This window comes from Oryx dammah, unplaced genomic scaffold (genome assembly GCF_014754425.2).
Source record: "Oryx dammah isolate SB20612 unplaced genomic scaffold, SCBI_Odam_1.1 HiC_scaffold_1, whole genome shotgun sequence".
NCBI classification, from domain to species: domain Eukaryota; kingdom Metazoa; phylum Chordata; class Mammalia; order Artiodactyla; family Bovidae; genus Oryx; species Oryx dammah.
The window spans coordinates 80115792-80135893 of record NW_024070185.1 but is presented as its reverse complement, the minus strand read 5'-3'; the positions used below and the strand labels follow the sequence as shown (position 1 = coordinate 80135893).

At 41.8% G+C, this 20102-nt stretch overlaps 1 protein-coding gene across 1 annotated transcript in view; it reads left to right on the top strand.

Moving 5' to 3' along the window:
- The window catches only part of FANCC (FA complementation group C), a 325895-nt gene that overhangs the window by 290242 nt on the left and 15551 nt on the right, over nucleotides 1–20102 (top strand). The window contains exons 9-12 of the mRNA XM_040245158.1: nucleotides 3635–3690; nucleotides 5012–5111; nucleotides 11576–11651; nucleotides 13840–13915. Of these exons, the coding sequence (XP_040101092.1) occupies nucleotides 3635–3690; nucleotides 5012–5111; nucleotides 11576–11651; nucleotides 13840–13915 (308 nt within the window). The remainder of the gene's footprint in view (nucleotides 1–3634; nucleotides 3691–5011; nucleotides 5112–11575; nucleotides 11652–13839; nucleotides 13916–20102) is intronic.

Here is a 20102-nt window from a genome sequence, read left to right as displayed (position 1 = left end):
TGCCTGCAGAATTCCATGGACAGAGAGGAGCCTGGGGCTGCGGTCCCTAGGGTCACAAAGAGTTGGGTCACAACTGAAGTGACTTAGCACGCATGCATAGACACCGAGGACAGAGAGTGAGCATGGGTGTTATTTGTGCAGTTCATGGCACAGAGTGGCAAGCCGGCCTCTTCCTCACCTCTGCCTACAAAGCAGCCTAGAAAATGCAGCTGCTGCACACTTCTCTGTGTTGCTTAGCCTTCCCTTGTTTGTTTGTTTGTTTTCTTCTGAGCGATGAGACTGGACTGTCCATCTGGGCAGAGAAGAAACAAGCAGTGCCGTCCTGGGTAGCTGTAGAAGAGGGAAGGGAATGCACCCCCCAGAGCAACTGGCCCATGAGGAAAGGAAACCAGAGTCCAGACCTTTCCCTCGTCTTCTGTTCATCCTCTGACACTCGAACTGGGGGCAGTGTGAGAGAAGGGAAGAGGGCACAACCGCTATTACTGATGGCCTCCTGGTAATGAAGTTTCCCTGGACTTGAAATAATCTGTACACGGAAATCGTTAGACCAGACGGAGAAAAGAAGAGCTTGAGAAGGAACAGATTTTGGTAGGATGGGGAAAAACAGACAAACAGATGGAACCCAAGAAAGGTTTTCTTTTCTGTCCTCATTCTAATAGGAAACATAATTGCTTGGTTTGTGGGGTTTCAGAGCTAGGCCCCAGAAGTTTCAGTTGCAGAGTGACCTGTTGTGTTACTTTGGGGACCCATTTTACAAATAAAACAGGACACAGAGGGGTTAAATGTCTGCCTCTTCCCTCACATGAATGTGTAAAGATTTGGGTGGGGGGGGGGGGGGGAGTGGTAATTTATGGCTTCCAAAGAAGCATAAATTAAGACTTTAATTCTATTTGGAGGATTCCCTTGATAAGAAAAGCGGCTTAAGTTTGCTTTTGTGATTTGGTGTCTTTGGGACACATGCCTGGCCTGTGAGCACTCTGGGCTTCATGAGGGGACTCACTGACCCTGAAATTATGTGCTCGGAAAGTGTGAAGAGTCTCATTTTTAAAACCATCAGTAAAGGCTGCAGATGAGAAGGAGCTGTTCATAATTCTGGAGTGGCAAGGGAGACTGGTTTTTAAATCAAAATCTCTGCCATTGCTGTTTCAGTAGGGTTCCCCTCTCTCCTGGCATCTTATCTGTTCTGAAAGTTAAAACAGCTTGTAGAAGCAGGTTAAAGGCAACCACAGCCTGAGCTGTTTGGACAGAAGGAAATCTAAGAGGAGAGTTGATCGGCATGGAGAGAACAGGCAGATTCCACACAGTCTATATATTTAAAATAGTTGATTGAGCTGTTCCACTAGAAAACACTGCATGAAAGAAGAGCATGTCCAAGCTCTGGTCCTCTTTTCAACAGAGTCAGAACTTTCTCGCTTTCCTGCTTGCTTTTCAAGGTAGCCCTGTTCTATACATTGATCAGCCTTTTCTCTGCCATTTAGATATCTCTGTCATCAGTATAGATTGATTTTCTACTAGCATCAGATTTATAGAGTGGTTCTGGAGTAGTTAGACCATTTAGAAGACGGAATTGTTGGTTCTGGAGTAGTTAGACCATGTGGAAGAAAGGGAATGATTCTGTTCAACCATTTTCAATTTTAGTCTTATTTTCTGCCAGTGCGTTTTTAGCTTCCGTGTGTCACGTGACGGTGGTGTTTGGTTCTTAAACACTCTTATTCAAGAGCCATATTGTCTATATATAAAACTTGGAAAAACTCTTCTGGCAAATTTGATGAGTCACATTTCTTCAAGATAGGCAGTTTGCTTTTCTCTTCTTGTTTGATATTTTCCATTATGAATACGTAGAAACTTCCGTGATATTTTCTGGGCATATATCCAGTGACCTTTTAATAACTGTTAGTATTTACAGTGAGGCTGAGAAGCAGGGAGATAACTGACTTGTCTGAGATCAAAGTCCAAAAATACTCTGCCTCTCTTCTGTTGAACCATCAATCAGCCAAATTACTTTCTTGAGTATGTAAATGAATTTAATCTATGAAAAATTTTAGTTGGTTTCTTTCATATAAAAATGGACATCAATGAAAGATTAGGAAGTATTGACTACTCTACCTAGAAAGCAGAGACTTGCATCCTACAAATCATTAATTTCTTCAAATAAAAGGAGTTATCCCATCATTTTAACAAGTGGTAATAATGCTCTTTCCTGGAGCCTTCTGTGACAGCTGTAATGGCGGTGTGTGAACACTAGATGGCACACGTTCAATGTTATTGTACATCTAGAAATGCCAGCACAGAAGAGAGTAGGAGCTACTGGAGATAGGTACCATTCTTCAGCCTGGCCTAGAAAAGTTAAGAGAAGATATATATCCTTTTTTCTATTTTTCTCGTTGAAGGGGTATGAAAAACTGTTCCCCAAAGCTCAATGTGACTCAAAGAAATTCCATATAAGGCCTAATTTACTAACCTGTGGATGTTACTGTATTATATCTGTTTTAGAACACATATAGCGTCTTTCTCTGGCTTAATCTCATGGTATGAGCTCCAGCCAGAATGATATGGGATCATGGAAATTTGCCCATTGTCCAGTGGTTAGGACTCTGCACTTCCACCACCAAGGGCCCAGGTTCGATCCCCAGGTGGTAAACTAAGATTCCACAAGCCATGTGACCAAAAAAAAAAAGAAAAAAGCAAACAAAAAGATATGGAATATGGGTTAGGCCCTCTGAAGCCCCACCCAGGCCACAATAAGTTGGCTTCTGCAGATTTAAATCATCAAAACTGTCATAAAGATATTCGTGGATTAAATTAGATGGCTTTCCTTATTCAAGATGATAGTATCTTTATTTTTTTCTTCATCCTAAATAATTTAAGCTGTATTATTTAGTCTGGCATGGTGGTGGTCACTGCTTTCCTTAATAATAATTTGAAATTACTATGTACTCATTTTCTAATCAGCAGGAATGAAAAGGTAACAGGTCTAGCTTTGACTTTGAGGCACTTTTAAGTCATGTGAGATCAGACACATAGGAGACATTACTTAAACCTAGGCTTCCCTGGCGACTCAGGTGGTAATCCACCTGCAATTCAAGAGACCTGGGTTCAAGCCCTGGGTTCAGAAGATCCCTTGGAGGAGGGCATGGCAACCCACTCCAGTATTTTTGCCTGGAGAATCCCCATGGACAGAGGAACCTGGTGGGCTACAGTCCAGGGGGTCTCAAAGAGTCAGACACGACTGAGCGACTAAGCACAGCACAGCACAGCAACACAGGTAGGCTGTGTGTCTTCATGATAGCCTACTGGTAGATGGTAGTTTCTAATTCCCATGATACTTATTGACTCTTTTTTGTGTATCATGTGGGCTTATTGTTGAAAGTGTGGAATTTACAGAGTATAAGTTGAATAAAGAAGAAGAAGAAGAAAGGCTGTCCATAATCCCCTTACCCCTAGAGAACTTCTGTTTGTATTTGTATGGAGGGCTTTTGCCATGAACTAGTTGCTCTGTTTTTTCTAACTCAAAGGAACATGTCCATTTTCTAGACCCCAGCAGTTGTGGACAACTCATTTCCCTGATAAGAGCGAGTCATTATTAATGAAATGCTTCTGATATTTTACTTTCTCATGGTCTTTTCCTTTACAGCCTGAAGCTGCTGCCTGCCACCCCGCCATATTCAGAGTTGTTGATGAAATATTCAGGTAAATAGTGTGCTGTTTCTGCTCATAATTGGTCTAAATATGTTCAGCTTCCAAATATGAATTAAAAAATTCTGTGGTAGTCTCTGGCTGTACCATGGGGAAATTAGATTCTAATTCTATCCCATCCTGCTGAGCTTTTTGGTAAAACGCAAATGTTAATGTGTATTTAAAAACCAATGCCTGAGAACTAAGATAACTATCTTTTTTTTAACCTTTTAAAAATCTAATAATAATGGTTGAAAATCAGAATTGAATTAGATTTTGCATCATGCATTATTCATGTAGAATTTTTCTCAATTGAAAATAAAAGGTAGTAGTGTTCTCCCTTCACCACATGAGGGCTGACCAATCTTTTTAAAGCTAAGGAATACCAAAAATAATAAATAAATAATGCCATTCTTAAGAGAGCACTTCTGAAAGGCAGAATCAACTATGCATGTTATCTAATAGCACACTAATTTTATTCTGCAAATACGAGAACTTCTTGGTAAATGCAGTGGATTTACAATGGTGAAAGATGAGCCCACTGGACACCAGGTTGGGTTATGACTAATAGTTAGTGAGGGGCCAGACCCCTCGTGGGGAGCTTGCCTCCAGTGGACAAGTGGGTGGCCAGCCTCTTTCCTGGGTGCTGGTGCAGACAGGGCCAGGGTATCTACCCTCTTTATCCAGTCCCCCTCAAACTCACTGAATAGAGGCCCCACGGCAGACAGCAGACATTGGGAAAAGGAATTTTTACAATAGCAAGTAATCCAGCACTTAAGTTGGTCTTGAAACATATGAGCTTTAAGCTAAATGAGTGTAGAAATAAGTCAGAATGTTGTTTTTAGTTTAAAGCTAGCAAAGTTTCAGTTGATTTTTTTTTTTTTTTGGTGTTGTTTAAACAAATGTAAAGAAAAGTTAGTTGTATAAAAATGCATAGAAACCAAACCAGGAACATGCAGATTCTTCCACCCCTTTGCTGGATATCCCTGGGGCACCCCTTTTTCCACTTTCAAAAAACAAAAGTTCTGTGGATGTTCCATTTGTGGGCATACAGTGTGCAAATATTTGTAAAGAGCATCCCAGGCCCATGTAGAAGAGATATGAAGTGCTTAATAATTTGAAAACCAAGAAAGGGAGCTCTGCACATTGCAATTTTCAAGGAAGTCTTTAGAAAAGGGAGTGACAGATTTCTCCTGCTTTCACGCAAGAACTGAAATCTGATGAGCTGACATTGCTGCTGAAAAGAATGTTTCCATGTTTCCCTTTACATATTTTGGTTCACATATTTTCCAGATTAATCACTGAATGTGTTGTGATCTGGCCTTGTATTGTTCAGGTCCGCACTCCTGGAAACCGATGGAGCCCCAGAAGTACTAGCCGGCATTCAGGTGTTTACACAATGCTTTGTAGAAGCTCTGGAAAAAGAAAACAAGCAGGTTCGTTATATTGCAGATATTATTCATTCCCCCAAGGAAAAAGAGGCTGTTAAGAGTATTTGATTAATCATCAGAAAAGAGTACTTGATTTTCAGTGATTTTGATAGACTGTTTTGTTCATGGAGAAAGTTTCCAAACAAATACACCAGCAAAGGCAAAAATCATTTTATGTGTGTACTCAGTCATGTCCAACTCTCTGGAACCCCATGGGCTGTAGCCCGCCATGTTCCTGTGTCCATGGGATTTCTCAGGCAAGAATATTGGAGTGGGTTGCCATTTCCTCCTCCAGGGAAAATCATTCTAATTGAAAGTAAATCAAGATGGTTCCTATCTGTCCCGTGTCCTGGTACCCAGAAGCATTTATCTATTGCTGTGCAGAGAATTCTACCGTATGATCAGACACTGAACTTTCTGGGCCCTGTGTTGTACACTGTTTGTTGAGTAGGACTCTGCCCCTCCCAGGCCAGAGAAAGGTGTTCTAGAGTCTCTATGGCATGTGCTAAGAAGAAAATGGCACTTATTATAAAGCAATATTGGACATTCTTAATTATTAGTTTCCATTCATATCAGAGGCCTAAATGTGAATTGGATTCCAGCAGAGATAGGAGGTAGTGAGTGTGACACTACTCTGTTATAATTTGAATAATTATAGAGGAGGACCTGGGAATGGCCATGACCAGAATGTGTGAGTTGGACTCGGTCAGTAAGCAAGCAGCCAGGCCTAGGGACCTGCAAGAAGAGAGGGTGGTCGGCAGAAGCAGCTGACTGCTGGAGTGACCTGTGAAACTGGAACCTTTTCTACCAGAGTTTTCACCTTTGGGAGTTTTAATTGGCCTGCACTTCTAATGGCCACAGACCTGATGTCTGTGTGGTGCTTTGCCCACTGAAGTGCCTTAACCCTCTGCAGTTTCTTGTGAGGTCATGGTCCCTTGGGGTGCTTTCTGCAGTTTGCCTTAGGGGAGCAGTGCCGTGATGCCTGCTATACTAAAATCCCATACACCCCTATGCCAAGAAACCTCTCAGGTTTTAGCAGATGTTTCTGTTTTTAAGGCAGTGATAAATATTTATGATGTTTTTTTCCCATCTTCTCCTTCCCTAGGGAAGTTAGCTAGACTGTAGCAAACAGCATTATCAATGGTGCCCAGCCTGGAATTCTGGAGGAGAGCTCTGCTGAAAGGCACTGGTTGGCCCTCATGCTTACTTTGAGGCAAACTATAAATATCTTTTATCCTCCCTGAACATTCTTTGTTTTTCCAGTTAGGAACCACCCTCTAAAAGACCTGCACCTTGAACTTCTGGAACAGACTGAGGTTGGGGTGGAGGGCATTGGTAAAAGAAGTGTTGCTCTGTACCATTAGCTTGAGTCTGTCTTTCTTATCAACTGTGTCCTTGAGTTGCAGGGTTGGCCTTAACACTTTAGATTCAGACTTATAGTCACTTTTAATTTAGAATAGTATCCTGCCCACGTGCCGCTAGTGGTAAAGAATCTGCCTGCCAGTTGGGGAGATGCAAGAGATGCAGGTTAGATCCCTTGGAGTAGGAATGGCACCCCATTCCCGTATTCTTGCCTGGAAAATTCCATGGGTAGAGGAGCCTGGTGGGCTATAGTACATGGGGCCACAAAGAGTTGGACACGACTGAGTGACTGAACATACACCCTACCCAGGCTACACATATCTGGTGGTGTAAGGGACACAGAATGGGTCCTGGTGGAAGGCAAAGCGGGGATCCAAAAAAAAAAGCCAGAAATTCCCTGTCCTTCCCTTGGGCTCAGGATGCAAGGGCAACAACCTCTTAACTTTGTAGATGCCTTCATCCCTATATGTCATGGCATGTCTCTCTCTGGGGCTGTTCCTGACCGCCTGCCTTTCTAGGCAGTGCCATTCTCATCATCAATACCCTGCCTTCCTGAGTGCCCCTTCTTAGATTAATCATAATCCCTGATGCATGACCCCCCTGTCCTATGTGATCCATGTGTAACCCTCTTTCTTTCTGTGTTTTATTCAGTCATCCACATAGTCATTATTAATAAATGAATATCTACCAACCTGGACTTCCCTGGTAGCTCAGACAGTTAAGCGTCTGTCTACAATGCGAGAGACCCAGGTTCGATCCCTGGATCAGGAAGATCCCCTGGAGAAGGAAATGGCAATCCACTCCTGTTCTATTGCCTGGAAAATCCCATGGACAGAGGAGCCTGGTAGGCTACAGTCCATGGGGTCGCAAAGAGTCGGACATGACTGAGCGACTTCACTTTCACTTTCACTTTCTTTCTACCAACCTGACATCTAACAAGACCTGGTCCCCTAGTAGAAACTTCAGGTTATTCCCATGTTCCTCTAGTCTATCATCCTGACTTTCTCTCTTCAGGTAACTGCTGTCCTTTATTTTTTCTGAAAATAGTTTGATCATGTATATGTTGTTGTTTAGTAGCCAAGTCATGTCCAACTCTTTGTGACCTCCTGGACTGTAGCCCGCCAGGCTTCTCTGTGCATGGGATTCTCCAGGAAAGAATACTGAAGTGAGTTGCCATTTCCTCCTGGAGAAGGTCTGTCTTCCCAACCCAAGGATTGAAACCACACCTCCTGAGTTGGTAGGCAGATTCTTTACCACTGAGCCACCAGGGAAGCCTGATCATGTATATATGATTGTTAGACCATGTTTTCTTTATTGATTGTTTTTGCGCTTTATAAAGCAAACGACAGATGAAAGTGGTACTGCGTGTGCAGTCTTCTGAGCCTTGTTCTTTCCAGCAATATGTCACCAGGCTTGCTCTGTGCTGTGGGTGGTGGTGGGGATTGCGTGTAGTACTCTGTGGGGAGAGCGTATACAGTGTAGCTGTCTTCCTGGTGGTGAGCCTTTGGATTATTTCCAGATTTTGTTTTCTTTCATAAATAGAGTTTCTCTGAACATTCAAGATATACTTAAGAGTGCTAGTGCTGGTTATTAGGTGTGCAAAGGTAACTTTGGCAGATACTGCCAAATTGTTTTCATACATGGTTGTGCCAATTTACAGTCCCCCCAGCAGTTATGAGAAATCCCATCAATCTGCATTCTTTCCCATTGTCAAAAATGTTTATCTTCAGTGCTTCTCATCCTCTTTTTTATCCTTTCCTCTCATCCTTGTTTTGTTTGGAAAGCATAGTTGCAGCCCCATCAATGTGCCCAGTCAGACCAGTAGCCAAAAACTTAAGGCTGTCATGACAGGCCTTTTCCCTGAACTTACCTAATGGCTCCAGGACAAGCAGCAAATCAGTTCAGGTTCTGGTTCTAGTAGTGACAGAGTTTAATGATGTATTGGACTAAATCTCCTGCAGATAAAAATTATAAACTCTGGAGAAAATATTTTTAAAAAATTATTTGAAGGTACTGGAAAGCAACCCAAAAAGCAGATAAAAACTGGAGGGGTTTCAGCTCTTAAAAATGTAAACCAAATTGGGTAATCTTCTAACTTTTCCCAGAGGGCTCTCATGTGAGGGGTGGGAAGGAGACTAAATGAGGCTAGGGGATGGCCCAAACCCAAGGCATAATCTGATTGGCTTGAGGGGTCAAAAGACAGAGCTGTGGGCTGCCAGAACAAAAAACAGATGAGGCAAAAGAAACTAATCTCAAAAGATAAACCTAGGGACTTCCCTGGTAGTCCAGTGGCTAAGAATTCGCTTGCCAATGCTGGTGACATGGGTTGCACCCTTGGTTTAGAAAGATCTTGCACGCTACAGAGCAACTAAGCGCATACACCACAGCTTCTGAGCCTGCGTGCTCTAGAGCCCCTGCCACAGCAAGGGAAGCCGCCGCAGTGAGAGGCCTGGGCACCCCAGTGAGGAGTAGCCCCCGCTCACTGCAACTAGAGAAAGCCCGTGCACATCGACAGAGACTCAGGGCAGCTGATGAATAAGTGAATAAATAGATGAAAAAGTTTTAAAGAGCAATTCAGATATACCTACAAGTTCATTAATTACAAAAACTAAGTGAAAACCAACTAAGTATACTAGGTAAAAAGGAAATATGTCAGACTGAATGAAAAACTTAAGACCCACTATACATTGTTTTCAAGAAATCCATTCTAGTTATAAAGACACAGATTAAAAGGAAGGAAAGATATGTTATGTAAATAATAAGCACAAGAAAGCTGGTCTGGCTCTACAAGCAGCAGACAGATTAGGTTTTAAGGTAAGGAGTATGGACAGACAAAAAAGAGGGGCAGTTTATATAGTTCATCAGGAGAAACACCAATTACAAATGGATATGTGCCTAATAACAGAGGTCTGAGATACACAAAGTAAAAACTGAGAGAAGTAAAAAGAGAAACAGGCAACTCCACAGTAATACATAAAATACTTGGGAGAAAATTTAACAAAAGGTGTATAAGATCTCTACATGGAAAACCACAAAATAAGAAAATTAAAACATGAAAAGAAACCATAATCATGAATTGTTGAGATGCCTGCTTCAATGTGATCCTAGTTAAAATCCCAACATAGTTTTTAAAACAGAAATTGATAGGCTGATTCTAATGCAGAGAACCTATAATAGCTAGGATAATTTTGAAAAACAACAACAACAACAAACCCTCCACCCAAAATCAGAGGATTCACACTGATTGATTTCAAAACTTTAAGCTACAGTAATCAAATTCAAGACAGTGAGGTACTGGCAAAAGGATAGATCAGTGGAACAGAATCATGTCTAGATATTTTCATGTAATCAACTGGTTTTTGACAGAGATGCCAAGGAAATTAAACGTGAAAGGTTTTCAACAAGTGTCACTGAAACAGCTGGATACTCAGATGAGAAGACATGGGCCTCTACCTCACAGACATGAAACTTCATCTGAGATGGATCATGGACTTCAACATAAATGCTGAAGCTATAAAGCTCCTAGGAGAAAATGAAAGTAACTTTTTTGACATTAGGATAATCTAATATTTCTTAGAAGGAATGCAGTATGAGAAAAATGGATAAATTAGACTTCATCAGAATTTAAAATGTCTGGTCTTTGTAGACATCCTTAAGAAAATGAAAAAGCGATCCACCCAGCAGGTTAAAAAATATTCTCAATACAGATATCTAATAGGGGATTTGTGTCCAGAATATATAAAGATCTTTTACAACTCAAGAACATAAGAAACAACTCAGTTTTAAAAATGGACAAAAGACTTGAATACACACTTCAAAAAATATGTATAAAGTGAAAAGTGAAGTTGCTCAGTTGTGTCCAACTCTTGAGACCCCATGGACTATAGCCTGCCAGGTTCCTCTGTCCAGAGGATTCTCCAGGCAAGAATACTGGAATGGGTTGCCATTTCCTTCTCCAGGAGGTTTTCCCAACCCATGAATTGAACCCAGGTCTCCTGCATTGCAGGCAGATTCTTTACCAACTGAGCTATAAGGGAAGCCCAACAAGTATGTGAAGCAACTGGAATTTTGGTAAATTGTTGACCACTTTGAAAAATTACATGGCAGTTTCTTACAAAGTTAAACAAGCATCTACTCTATGACCTAGTAATTCCATTCCTATGGTATTTACCCAGGAGAAATAACAGCACGTGTCCACAAAAAAGAAATATGAATGTTAATTGGATCTTTATTCATAATAAAACCCAAACTGGAAACAATCCAAATGTCCATCAATGGGAGAATAAATAAACAGATTATGGTATATTCATACAATGACTACTTTAGAACAATTTCTTTAAAAAATTAAGTATTTAATCCATAGTAACAAAGATAAGTCTCAAAAGAACATGTTGAGCCAAGGAAGCCAGACAGAAAAAAACACACTCTTATGATTCCATTTGTGTGAAATTCAAGAATATACAAAACTACTCTCTCTCATCAAAATAATATCAGATGCCAGGGGTGGGGTGGAGGGATTGACTGTAACAGCTACAAGGGAACTTTCTGAGGTGATCGAAATGTTCTGTGTCTTGATTGGAATGATGGTCACTTTGGATTTACACATTTACCAAAAGCCATCAAATTGTACACTTAAAGCCCTTACAATTCACTGTAGGCAGATTTTACCTCAACTTTTTACAAAAGTGCTTCAAAGCTGCTGTGCCTGGGGGCATGGAGGGTACAGCTCTTTGGCCCTCAGAGGACGTGTGAGACCACTGTTGCTTTTTGATAAAACCCATCTGCCAACGGCCTTGGAAACTCTCACATAAATAGATTTATGTATATAATTGGGTTCATGTGAGGTAAAGAACTGATATAAAGACATCAAGAGCATACCTTTATTTTTCTTAAGTCCTGGAAGGCATCTTTAAAAAGGTTTAATTTTTTAGAACATATTTATAAGATTATCAGAAGCGTCTTTTATTTTTGATCAGTGTGCAAGACATTATGACCACATAAAGTACTAGAATTTCTTTTGGGGGCAGAGGATGCAATATTTTATATTTCCTTAATACCTTTTCCAATGCTAATGTTCAAACGGCTTTGAATATTTTATTCTATTGTAGTTGAAGTTTGCACTAAAGACCTACTTTCCTTATGCTTCTCCATCTCTTGTCATGGTGCTCCTCCAACACCCGAAAGGTAAGTGAAGGTTGATTCTGCCCATATGAAAATAATTTCTGGGAAAGTACAGTAACAAAATCATAACCCTTTCCTCCCAGTTCCTTATCTGTAAAACCAGGGAGATGGATAATGTTCCTTTAAACTCTCAGCGTCACACATTCTGTGGATTTTGATAGGAGAATTTGCTTGACTTCCCAGTTACGATCATTTACTAAAAGAAAGGAAAACAATGGCCTCTAGTTGGGTTTTGACAGTCTGTTCTGGTTAACACAAGGCTTCTGCTAGTGCCAGGAAGGTCTACCTGGATGCCAGGAACAGGCTAAGACTTGGCTGATTTGGAATAAAACAGTACATTTATCTGTATTTCATTCTTTCTTCTCTGTGCCCCCTGCTGCAAATGAAAAGATAAAATGATGAATGAAGCTAAGGAAATTTAGGGGAAATTTCTCCTAACCTAGCCAAGGGAAGTCTTTTGAAAGAATTCAGTAAGTGTGTTAGACCACAGCCATCTGTGATTTCATCTGCCAGCCTTCCAGAGGCCATATTCATTTGGGGAAGTGATGAATCTGTCCTCATTCAACTGATGTTGATCTGTTAACATGCCTGTGAGCTCCTGTTTATGAAACGTTTCAGAAATAGAGAATACAGACATCCTTCCCCACTAATGCCTGAAATCTAAGGAGAGGTGATACTGAAACAAGACAGACTCTATGCTGTAGAAAAAGGCATCTCATCTGACCATGGAAAGATAGGAAGAACCCATAATATGTCCTTTTTGTCCTTTTTTTCCTGAGACTTGAGTAAGTAGATTCACTTGAGGAAAGTAGGATTTGAGGTTTCAGAGCATTTAACAAAATCAAAAATACTCTTCCTTTTTCTAAAAGATTAAGTTCTCACCCAAAGTGACCCACTTGACCCTGTCCTCTCAGATGCTAGAGGTGGAGGTGGAGACAGGCCTGCTGGGATCTCTGGTCAGCTGTTTTTTGAAACTTAAACTGTGGGAATGCAATGGGAAAACTTTAATAAGACAGGAGCATCAGTGACTCTCTTTCCAGGGGCATGTCTCACAGCCTAAGTCAGATCAGCAAAGTCCAAGGTCACCCTGTGTAGTAAGTAGCTAAATGAGCTCCACAAATAATATCATGGTTGTTATTTTTTAAGTTTGGACATCTATAAACTAAAGACTATTTGTGCTGGTTCCTGCATAATTTTCTGCATATTACTTTTGGAAAAAATAATGTTATATCCACAGATTGAAGGGTTTCTAAACAGTAGAGTCTTCTATTCATCAAAAATTGATTTTATGCCCACTGTAAAGTCCTATGAGGTATAAAAGATGAGTCACTTATGAACCCTGAAAATCCAGGAGCTACAAGTAAAAGAGATATAAAATAACTATCTAAAAAACTAATAAAAGGAGAAAATGAAAATGCCTTGAAAGGCTGCAAACCAAGAGTTACAAGAACTCAGAAGAGGGAGAGAGATAATTTATGATTCTTTAATCTGTAGCATTTGTGGGGTAGCAGTGGTTCCTGTATCACTTACATTATCTTTCTGGTGTATTTAATTACAGAATCTATCACTACATGGAAATGTGATAACCTTTTTCAGCTGTTGTTTAAAACTACAGATATATACATGCTCAGAAGTGTTTAAGACCATGGGAAAAATGTGAAGCCAGAACAACTAACTTAGAAAAGACATTTGTTTTTGTCTGTATAATATCCATATGTTTTTTTCTGGCCTTTTAAAAAAATTGTAAACCTGAAGTCATATTCTGAATTCATCCCAATCATAGTTGGGAAGCACATCCCTAATTCCTTATTGACTATTTTTTTTTGAAAAATATATTTTGAAATCACAAATTATTAGTGATAGATGAGGGGGTGGGTGAGTAAAAAAGAAAAAAGCTGGGCATCTTCAACATAGCCTTCCTAAATCCTACAGTGGGCTGCCTGTGCAGTCTCACGCACCTGAATTAAAGAGCCTTTGAAGTTTAACTCTGCATAACACTAACAGGTCTTTCTTCCCAGGCCTGAGAGATGGATTCTGGCAGGGATCGGCTTGAGGGTGGTGGTATGGATTCCGTGGACCGGGAAAACTAGGCCTTTCCCCTAAACAGGCCCCTTCTGGTCTCCACTGCAGTTGATTCCTAATAGGTTTGACTTTTTTTCAGCTCCTCTCTGATGGCTCTCTCCACCCACAGATATTCCACAGGGACTATGGCACCAGTCACTGAAACGTATCTCTGAAATGCTCAAAGAAATAGTTGAAGACTACGGGTAAGCAAAGACTAGTGACTCCTAGATCTCTTTCACAAGTGGTTTCTCGGGTATCCTTATCTTTCCTGTGAGAAAGCCCGACAGGGGAACGCATTGCAAGCATACCTCGGATATATTGCAGGCTCGGCTCCAGACCACGGCAGTAAAGGGAATCACATGACCTTTCTGGTTTCCCCGGGTATATGAAAGTTAGGCTTACACTGTCCTATAGTCTATTTACTGTTCAGTGGCCTTATATCTTAAAAAAATGTATACATACCTTAATTTAAAAATACTTTATTGCTAAAAAATGGCAGTGATTCATGATCTTTTTGCTGGTGGAGGATTTGCCTCAATGATGACACTGCTGAGTGATCAAGGTGGTAGATGCTAAAGGTTGGAGTGGCTGTGGAAGTTTCTTAAGACAACATGAAGTTTGCCACATCAATTGACTCTTCGCTTCACAAATGATTTCTCTGTAACATGCAGTGCCTTTTGATAGCATTTTACCCACAGCAGAACTGCTTTCAAAATTAGAATCATTCATTCCTTTCAAACCCTGCCCCTGCTTTATCATCTAAGTGTATGTGATATTCTAAATTCTGTGTTATCATTTCAGAAGTGTTCACAGCAGCTTCACCAGGAATAGATTCCACATCAAGAAACCACTTTCTTTGCTTATCTGTAAGAAGCAGAGCCTCATCTGTTAGCCTTTTATCATGAGATTGTAGCCATTCTGTCTTCAGTCTCCCCTTCTAGTTCTAGTTCTCTTGCTGTTTCCACCACATCTGCAGTTACTTCCTCCACTGTCATAAACCTCTCATAGGTATCCATGAGGGTTGGAATCAACTTCTTCCAAACTCCTGTTAATGTTGGTATTTTGTCCTCTTCCCATGAGTCACAAGTGTCCTTGATGGCATCCACAGTGGTGAATCCTTCCTAGAAGGTTTTCTGTTTACTTTTGCCCAGATCCCGTGGAGGGGTCACCCTCTACGCCAGTTGTTTGTTTTGTTTTTAGCCGCTAAGTCATATCTGACTCTTTGTGACCCTACGGACTGTAGCCCACTAGGCTCCTCTGTCCATGGGACTTCCCAGGCAAGAGTATTTCTCCAGGGAATCTTCCTGGCCCAAGGACTGAACCTGTATCTCCTGCATTGGCAGGAGGATTCTTCACCCCGAGCCACCAGGGAAGCCCATGGCAGCTACAGCCCTATGAAATGTTTTTCTTAAATAGTAAGAGTTGAAAGTCAAAATGACTCTTTGATTCATGGACTGCAGAATGGATGTTGTGTTAACAGGCATGTAAGCAACATTCATTTCATTGTACATCTCCATCAGAGCTCTTGGGTGTCCAGGTGCAATGTCAATGAGCAGTGGTATTTTGAAAGGAATCTTTTTTTTTTCCCCGAGTAGCAGATCTCAACAGTGGGCTTACAATATTCAGTATGTTCAGTCACTCAGTCATGTCCCAACTTTTTGTGACCCCATGGACTGCCTGTCAGGTTCCTCTGTCCATGGGATTCTCCAGGCAAGAATACTGGGATGGCTTGCCATTTCCTCCTCCAGGGAAAATATTCAGTAAAACATTGTAAATACACGTGCTGTCATCTAGGCTTCATTGTTCCACTGACAGAGCATAGGCAGAGGAGATATAGCATCATTCTTCAAGGCCCTAGGATATCCAGAATGGTAAATAAGCATTGACTTTAACTTGAAGTCACCAACATTAGTCCCTAGCAAGAAGAGTTAGTCTGTTGAAGCTTTGAAGCCAGGCACTGGTTTTTCCTCTCCAGCTGTAAAAGTCCTAGATAGCATCTTCTTCTGATATAAAGCTATTTCATCCATATTGAAAATTTGTTGTTTGGTGTAGCCAGCATCATTAATAATTTGCTGTAGCTTCTACACCAGCACCTGCTGCTTCACCCTTCACTTGTATGTTGTGGAGATGGCTTCTTCCTTAAACCTCATGGACCGACCTATGCTAGCTTCCGACTTTTCTTCTGCAGCTTCCTCACCTCTCTCAGTCCTCACATAATTGAAGAGTCAGGGCCTTACTCTGGATTAGGCTTTGGTTTAAGGGAATGTTGTAGCTGGTTTTGATCTTCTATCTATACCACTACAGCTTTCTTCATATCAGCAGTAAGACTGTTTTGCTTTCTTATCCTTCATGTGTTCATGAGAGTACCACTTTTAATTTCCTTCAAGAACTTTTCCTTTGCATCCACAACTAGGCTAACTGTTTGGTGCAAGAGGCCTATAGCTTTCAGCCTAACTCAGCTTTAAACGTGCTTTCCTCAGTGAGCTTTATGATTTCAGCCTTTTGAAGTAAGAGATGTGCAGCTGTTCCTTTGAACACTTAGAGGCCATTGTAGGGCATTGTCGTCATTCAGTTGGTCAGTCGTGTCCGACTTTTTGCAACCCCATGGACTGCAGCACACCAGGCTTCCCCGTCCTTCACCATCTCCTGGAGCCTGCTCAGTCTCTTGTCTGTTGAGTCAGTGATGCCACCCAACCATCTCGTTCTTTGTCATGTCTTTCCCAGCATCAGGGTCTTTTCCAATTGAAGAAAAGGGCATTATTTGGACTAACTTCAGTATTGTTGTATCTCAGGGAATAGGGAGAAGGAGATAAGACAACCGACTGGTAGAGCAGTCAGAACACACAGATTTATCGTTTAAGTTCATCAGCTTATATGGGCACAGTTCATGGTACCCCAAAACAATTACAGTAGCAACACCAAAGATCACAGATCACCGTGATCAATATAATGGAAAAGTTTGAAATATTACGAGAATCACCAAAATGTACACAAAAACAGGAAATAGGCAAATTCTGTTGGAAAAATGAAGTCAGTAGACTTGCTTGATGCCAGATTGCCACAACCTTCAATCTGTGGGGAAAAAACACCATTTTCTGTGGAGCACAGTAAAATGAGGTATGGCTGCATGTACCCCAAACAGGCATACACATTGCTGAGTAAGAAGTGGAGGAAGCACTGCAAGCAGCTCAGAATAAATAGGCTGCATGTGAGTAATGGCTGGTGTTAGATTTTGAAATGTACAAGTATAGCAATACATAGACTAGACCTTAGGAAAAAAGCACTGCTAGCATGCTGCACCCCCCCCCCCCCCTCCCCCTGGCTTGCAGAACAAGAGTGGCATCTCTCTAGGCCCTTCTGTCTACTCTGCCTCTCTAGGGAAGGAAATTCTAAACTTCTCCTGCATGGTAGGATGAAATGTTTTTTTTCCTCCTCTTTGTAATAAATTTTTGTCTAAAATTAGAAAATCCATTCTAACATAATTTCTAATATTATATTAGATAAATATAATATTAGGGAAATAACACACATATTTCCCTGGGACCACTCACATTTAGACTTTGCTAAGTTCTTTGTAACACGGTGCCCCCCGGCTTCCTCTTAACTTCCTTGCTTTAGAGCATTTTATTCATTGTCTATACTAGTCTGTGCAGGTAGACGTAAGAGACCCGCTTCAATCTCTGGGTCGGAAAGATCCCTTGGAGAAGGAAATGGCAACTCACTCCAATATTCTTGCCTGGAGAATCCCATGGTCAGAAGAGCCTGGCAGGCTGCGGTCCATAGGGTCACACAGAGCCGGACATGACTAAAGCGACTTGGCATGCATGCACGCACACTAGTCTACTAAGACTGTCTTCATTTGTTCCCTTTGCCCCTTTTCCTACTTAAAATTCTCTATAATCTCATTACTGGTCATCACAAATTGTGGCCGGTGCTCTTCTGCTCATCATCACTGATGCAGGTTTGGGTGCCAATTACTCACCCCCACCCCAAGACTCTCACCAGAAGGGGAGATAGAACCAGCAGGAGAGACAGACAGCCAAGTGGGCATCAGAGGACTGGCCATATTAACGACCTGCCATGCCCTGGTAGCCCCCGATGCACCGTCTGGTTATCTGTGTTGAAGAGCAGGACTGAGGCCCCAAACTTCTTGGGAGCCCTGCCTAAACCAGATCTGCCTCCACTAGGCTTCAGGCCACCTGCTGGGAGGGGGTCTGTGAGTAGCTTTAGGCACCTTCTCAGCCGGCCCCATGGGACTGCCTTACACACTCAACTGCTAGAGGAAAGGAGGGAGAATTCCCAGGCCTTGAACCGTGATCTGTGCGGGATGCCCACGTGGGAGCAGGGGGGATGGGGGGGACCCTGCTCAGCTTACTCGTCTGTGAGGACTGCAGGAAGGAGACCCCATGGAGCCTGTTCCTTGCCTTTGGACCATAACCCAGCCCACCACTTAGGTGGCCCCGGAGCATCAGCTCTTCCTTTTGTGGGGACAAGGAAGTAAGACGAATGCCCCTCTTTGTTCCTTTTCTGTCATTGTTAGGCAAACTAGATTTCACAATTTACTTACTTGTTCTCAAGGGACAGGAGGAAAGCAGTGGCTCGAGGAGGTGGGGACAGTGCTGGCTCCAGGATTCCATGAGCCAAGCAGAGAACTGAGAACCCAGATCCAGCAAGGATGGAGCACTGCGAAAGGGGCCCAGGGCTCTCCTGTTACGGGAGCTTCCCTGGTTCAGAAGGAAGACTCTGCCCCCCTGTGACCTCAGGCCAGTCCTGCCCCATTTCTCCCACGGGAGGTGTTTGGCTGCTAGGACTGTCTCTGAGCAAATTAGTGGGTCTTTACCTTTATTCCAACTCCCGGTTCCCTATGTGACAAAAGGACACCTTCACGAAAGCTTTAACTTTTCAGCTCTGATGAATACACGATGAGAGGAAAGAATTCAATATACAGCTCATTGAATGGTTATGTGAAGACCTACAAGACTTTCTAGAACTAACACCCAAAAAAGATGTCCTTTTCATTATAGGGGATTGGAATGCAAAACTAGGAAGTCAAGAGATACCTGGAATAACAGGCAAATTTAGCCTTGGAGTACAAATGAAGCAGGTCAAAGGGTAACAGAGTTTTTCCAAGAGAACTCACTGGTCATAGCACACACCCTCTTCCATACTCTATACATGGACATCACCAGATGGTCAATACCAAAATCAGATTGATTATGTTTTTTGCAGCCAAAGATGGAGAAGCTCTATACAGTCAGCAAAAACAAGACCAGGAGCTGACTGTGGCTCAGATCATGAGCTCCTTATTGCCAAATTTAGACTTACATTGAAGAAAGTAGGGAAAACCACTAGACCATTCAGGTATGACCTAAATCAAATCCCTTATGATTATACAGTGGAAGTGACAATAGATTCAAAGGATTAGATCTGATAGACACAGTTCCTGAAGAACTACGGATAGAGGTTCCTGACATTGTATAGGAGGCAGTGATCAAGACCATCCTCAAGAAAAAGAAATGCAAAAAGGCAAAATGGTTGTCTGAGGAGGCATTACAAATACCTGAGAAAAGAAGAGAAGCTATAGGCAAAGAAGACAAGGAAAGATATACCCATTTGAATGCAGAGTTCCAAAGAATAGCAAGGAGCAATAAGAAAGCCTTCCTCAGTGTGCAAAGAAATAGAGGGAAACAATAAGATGGGAAACACTAGAGATCTCTTCAAGAAAATTAGAGATACCAAGGGAACATTTCATGCAAAGATAGGCACAAATAAAGGACGGAAGTGGTATGAACCTAACAGAAGCAGAAGATATTAAGAAGAGGTGGCAAGAATACACAGAAGAACTATACAAAAAAGATCTTCATGAGCCAGATAATCACGACAGTGTGATCACTCACCTAGAGCCAGACATCCTGGAATGCGAAGTCAAGTGGGCCTTAGGAAGCATCACTACAAACAAAGCTAGTGGAGGTGATGGAATTCCAGTTGAGCTATTTCAAATCCTAAAAGATGATGCTGTGAAAGTGCTGCACTCAATATGCCAGCAAATTTGGAAAACTCAGCAGTGGTCACAGGACTGGAAAAGGTCAGTTTTCATTCCAATCCCAAAGAAAGGCAGCTTCAACAGTATGTGAACTGTGAACTTCTAGATGTTCAAGCTGGATTTAGAAAAGGCAGAGGAACCAGAGATCAAATTGCCAACATCCATTGGATCATCGAAAAAGCAAGAGAGTTCCAGAAAAAATCTACTTCTGCTTTATGGACTACACCCAAGCCTTTGACTGTGTGGATCACAACAAACTGTGGAAAATTCTTCAAGAGAGGGGAATACCAGACCACCTGACCTGCCTCTTGAGAAATCTGTATGCAAGTCAAGAAGCAACAGTTAGA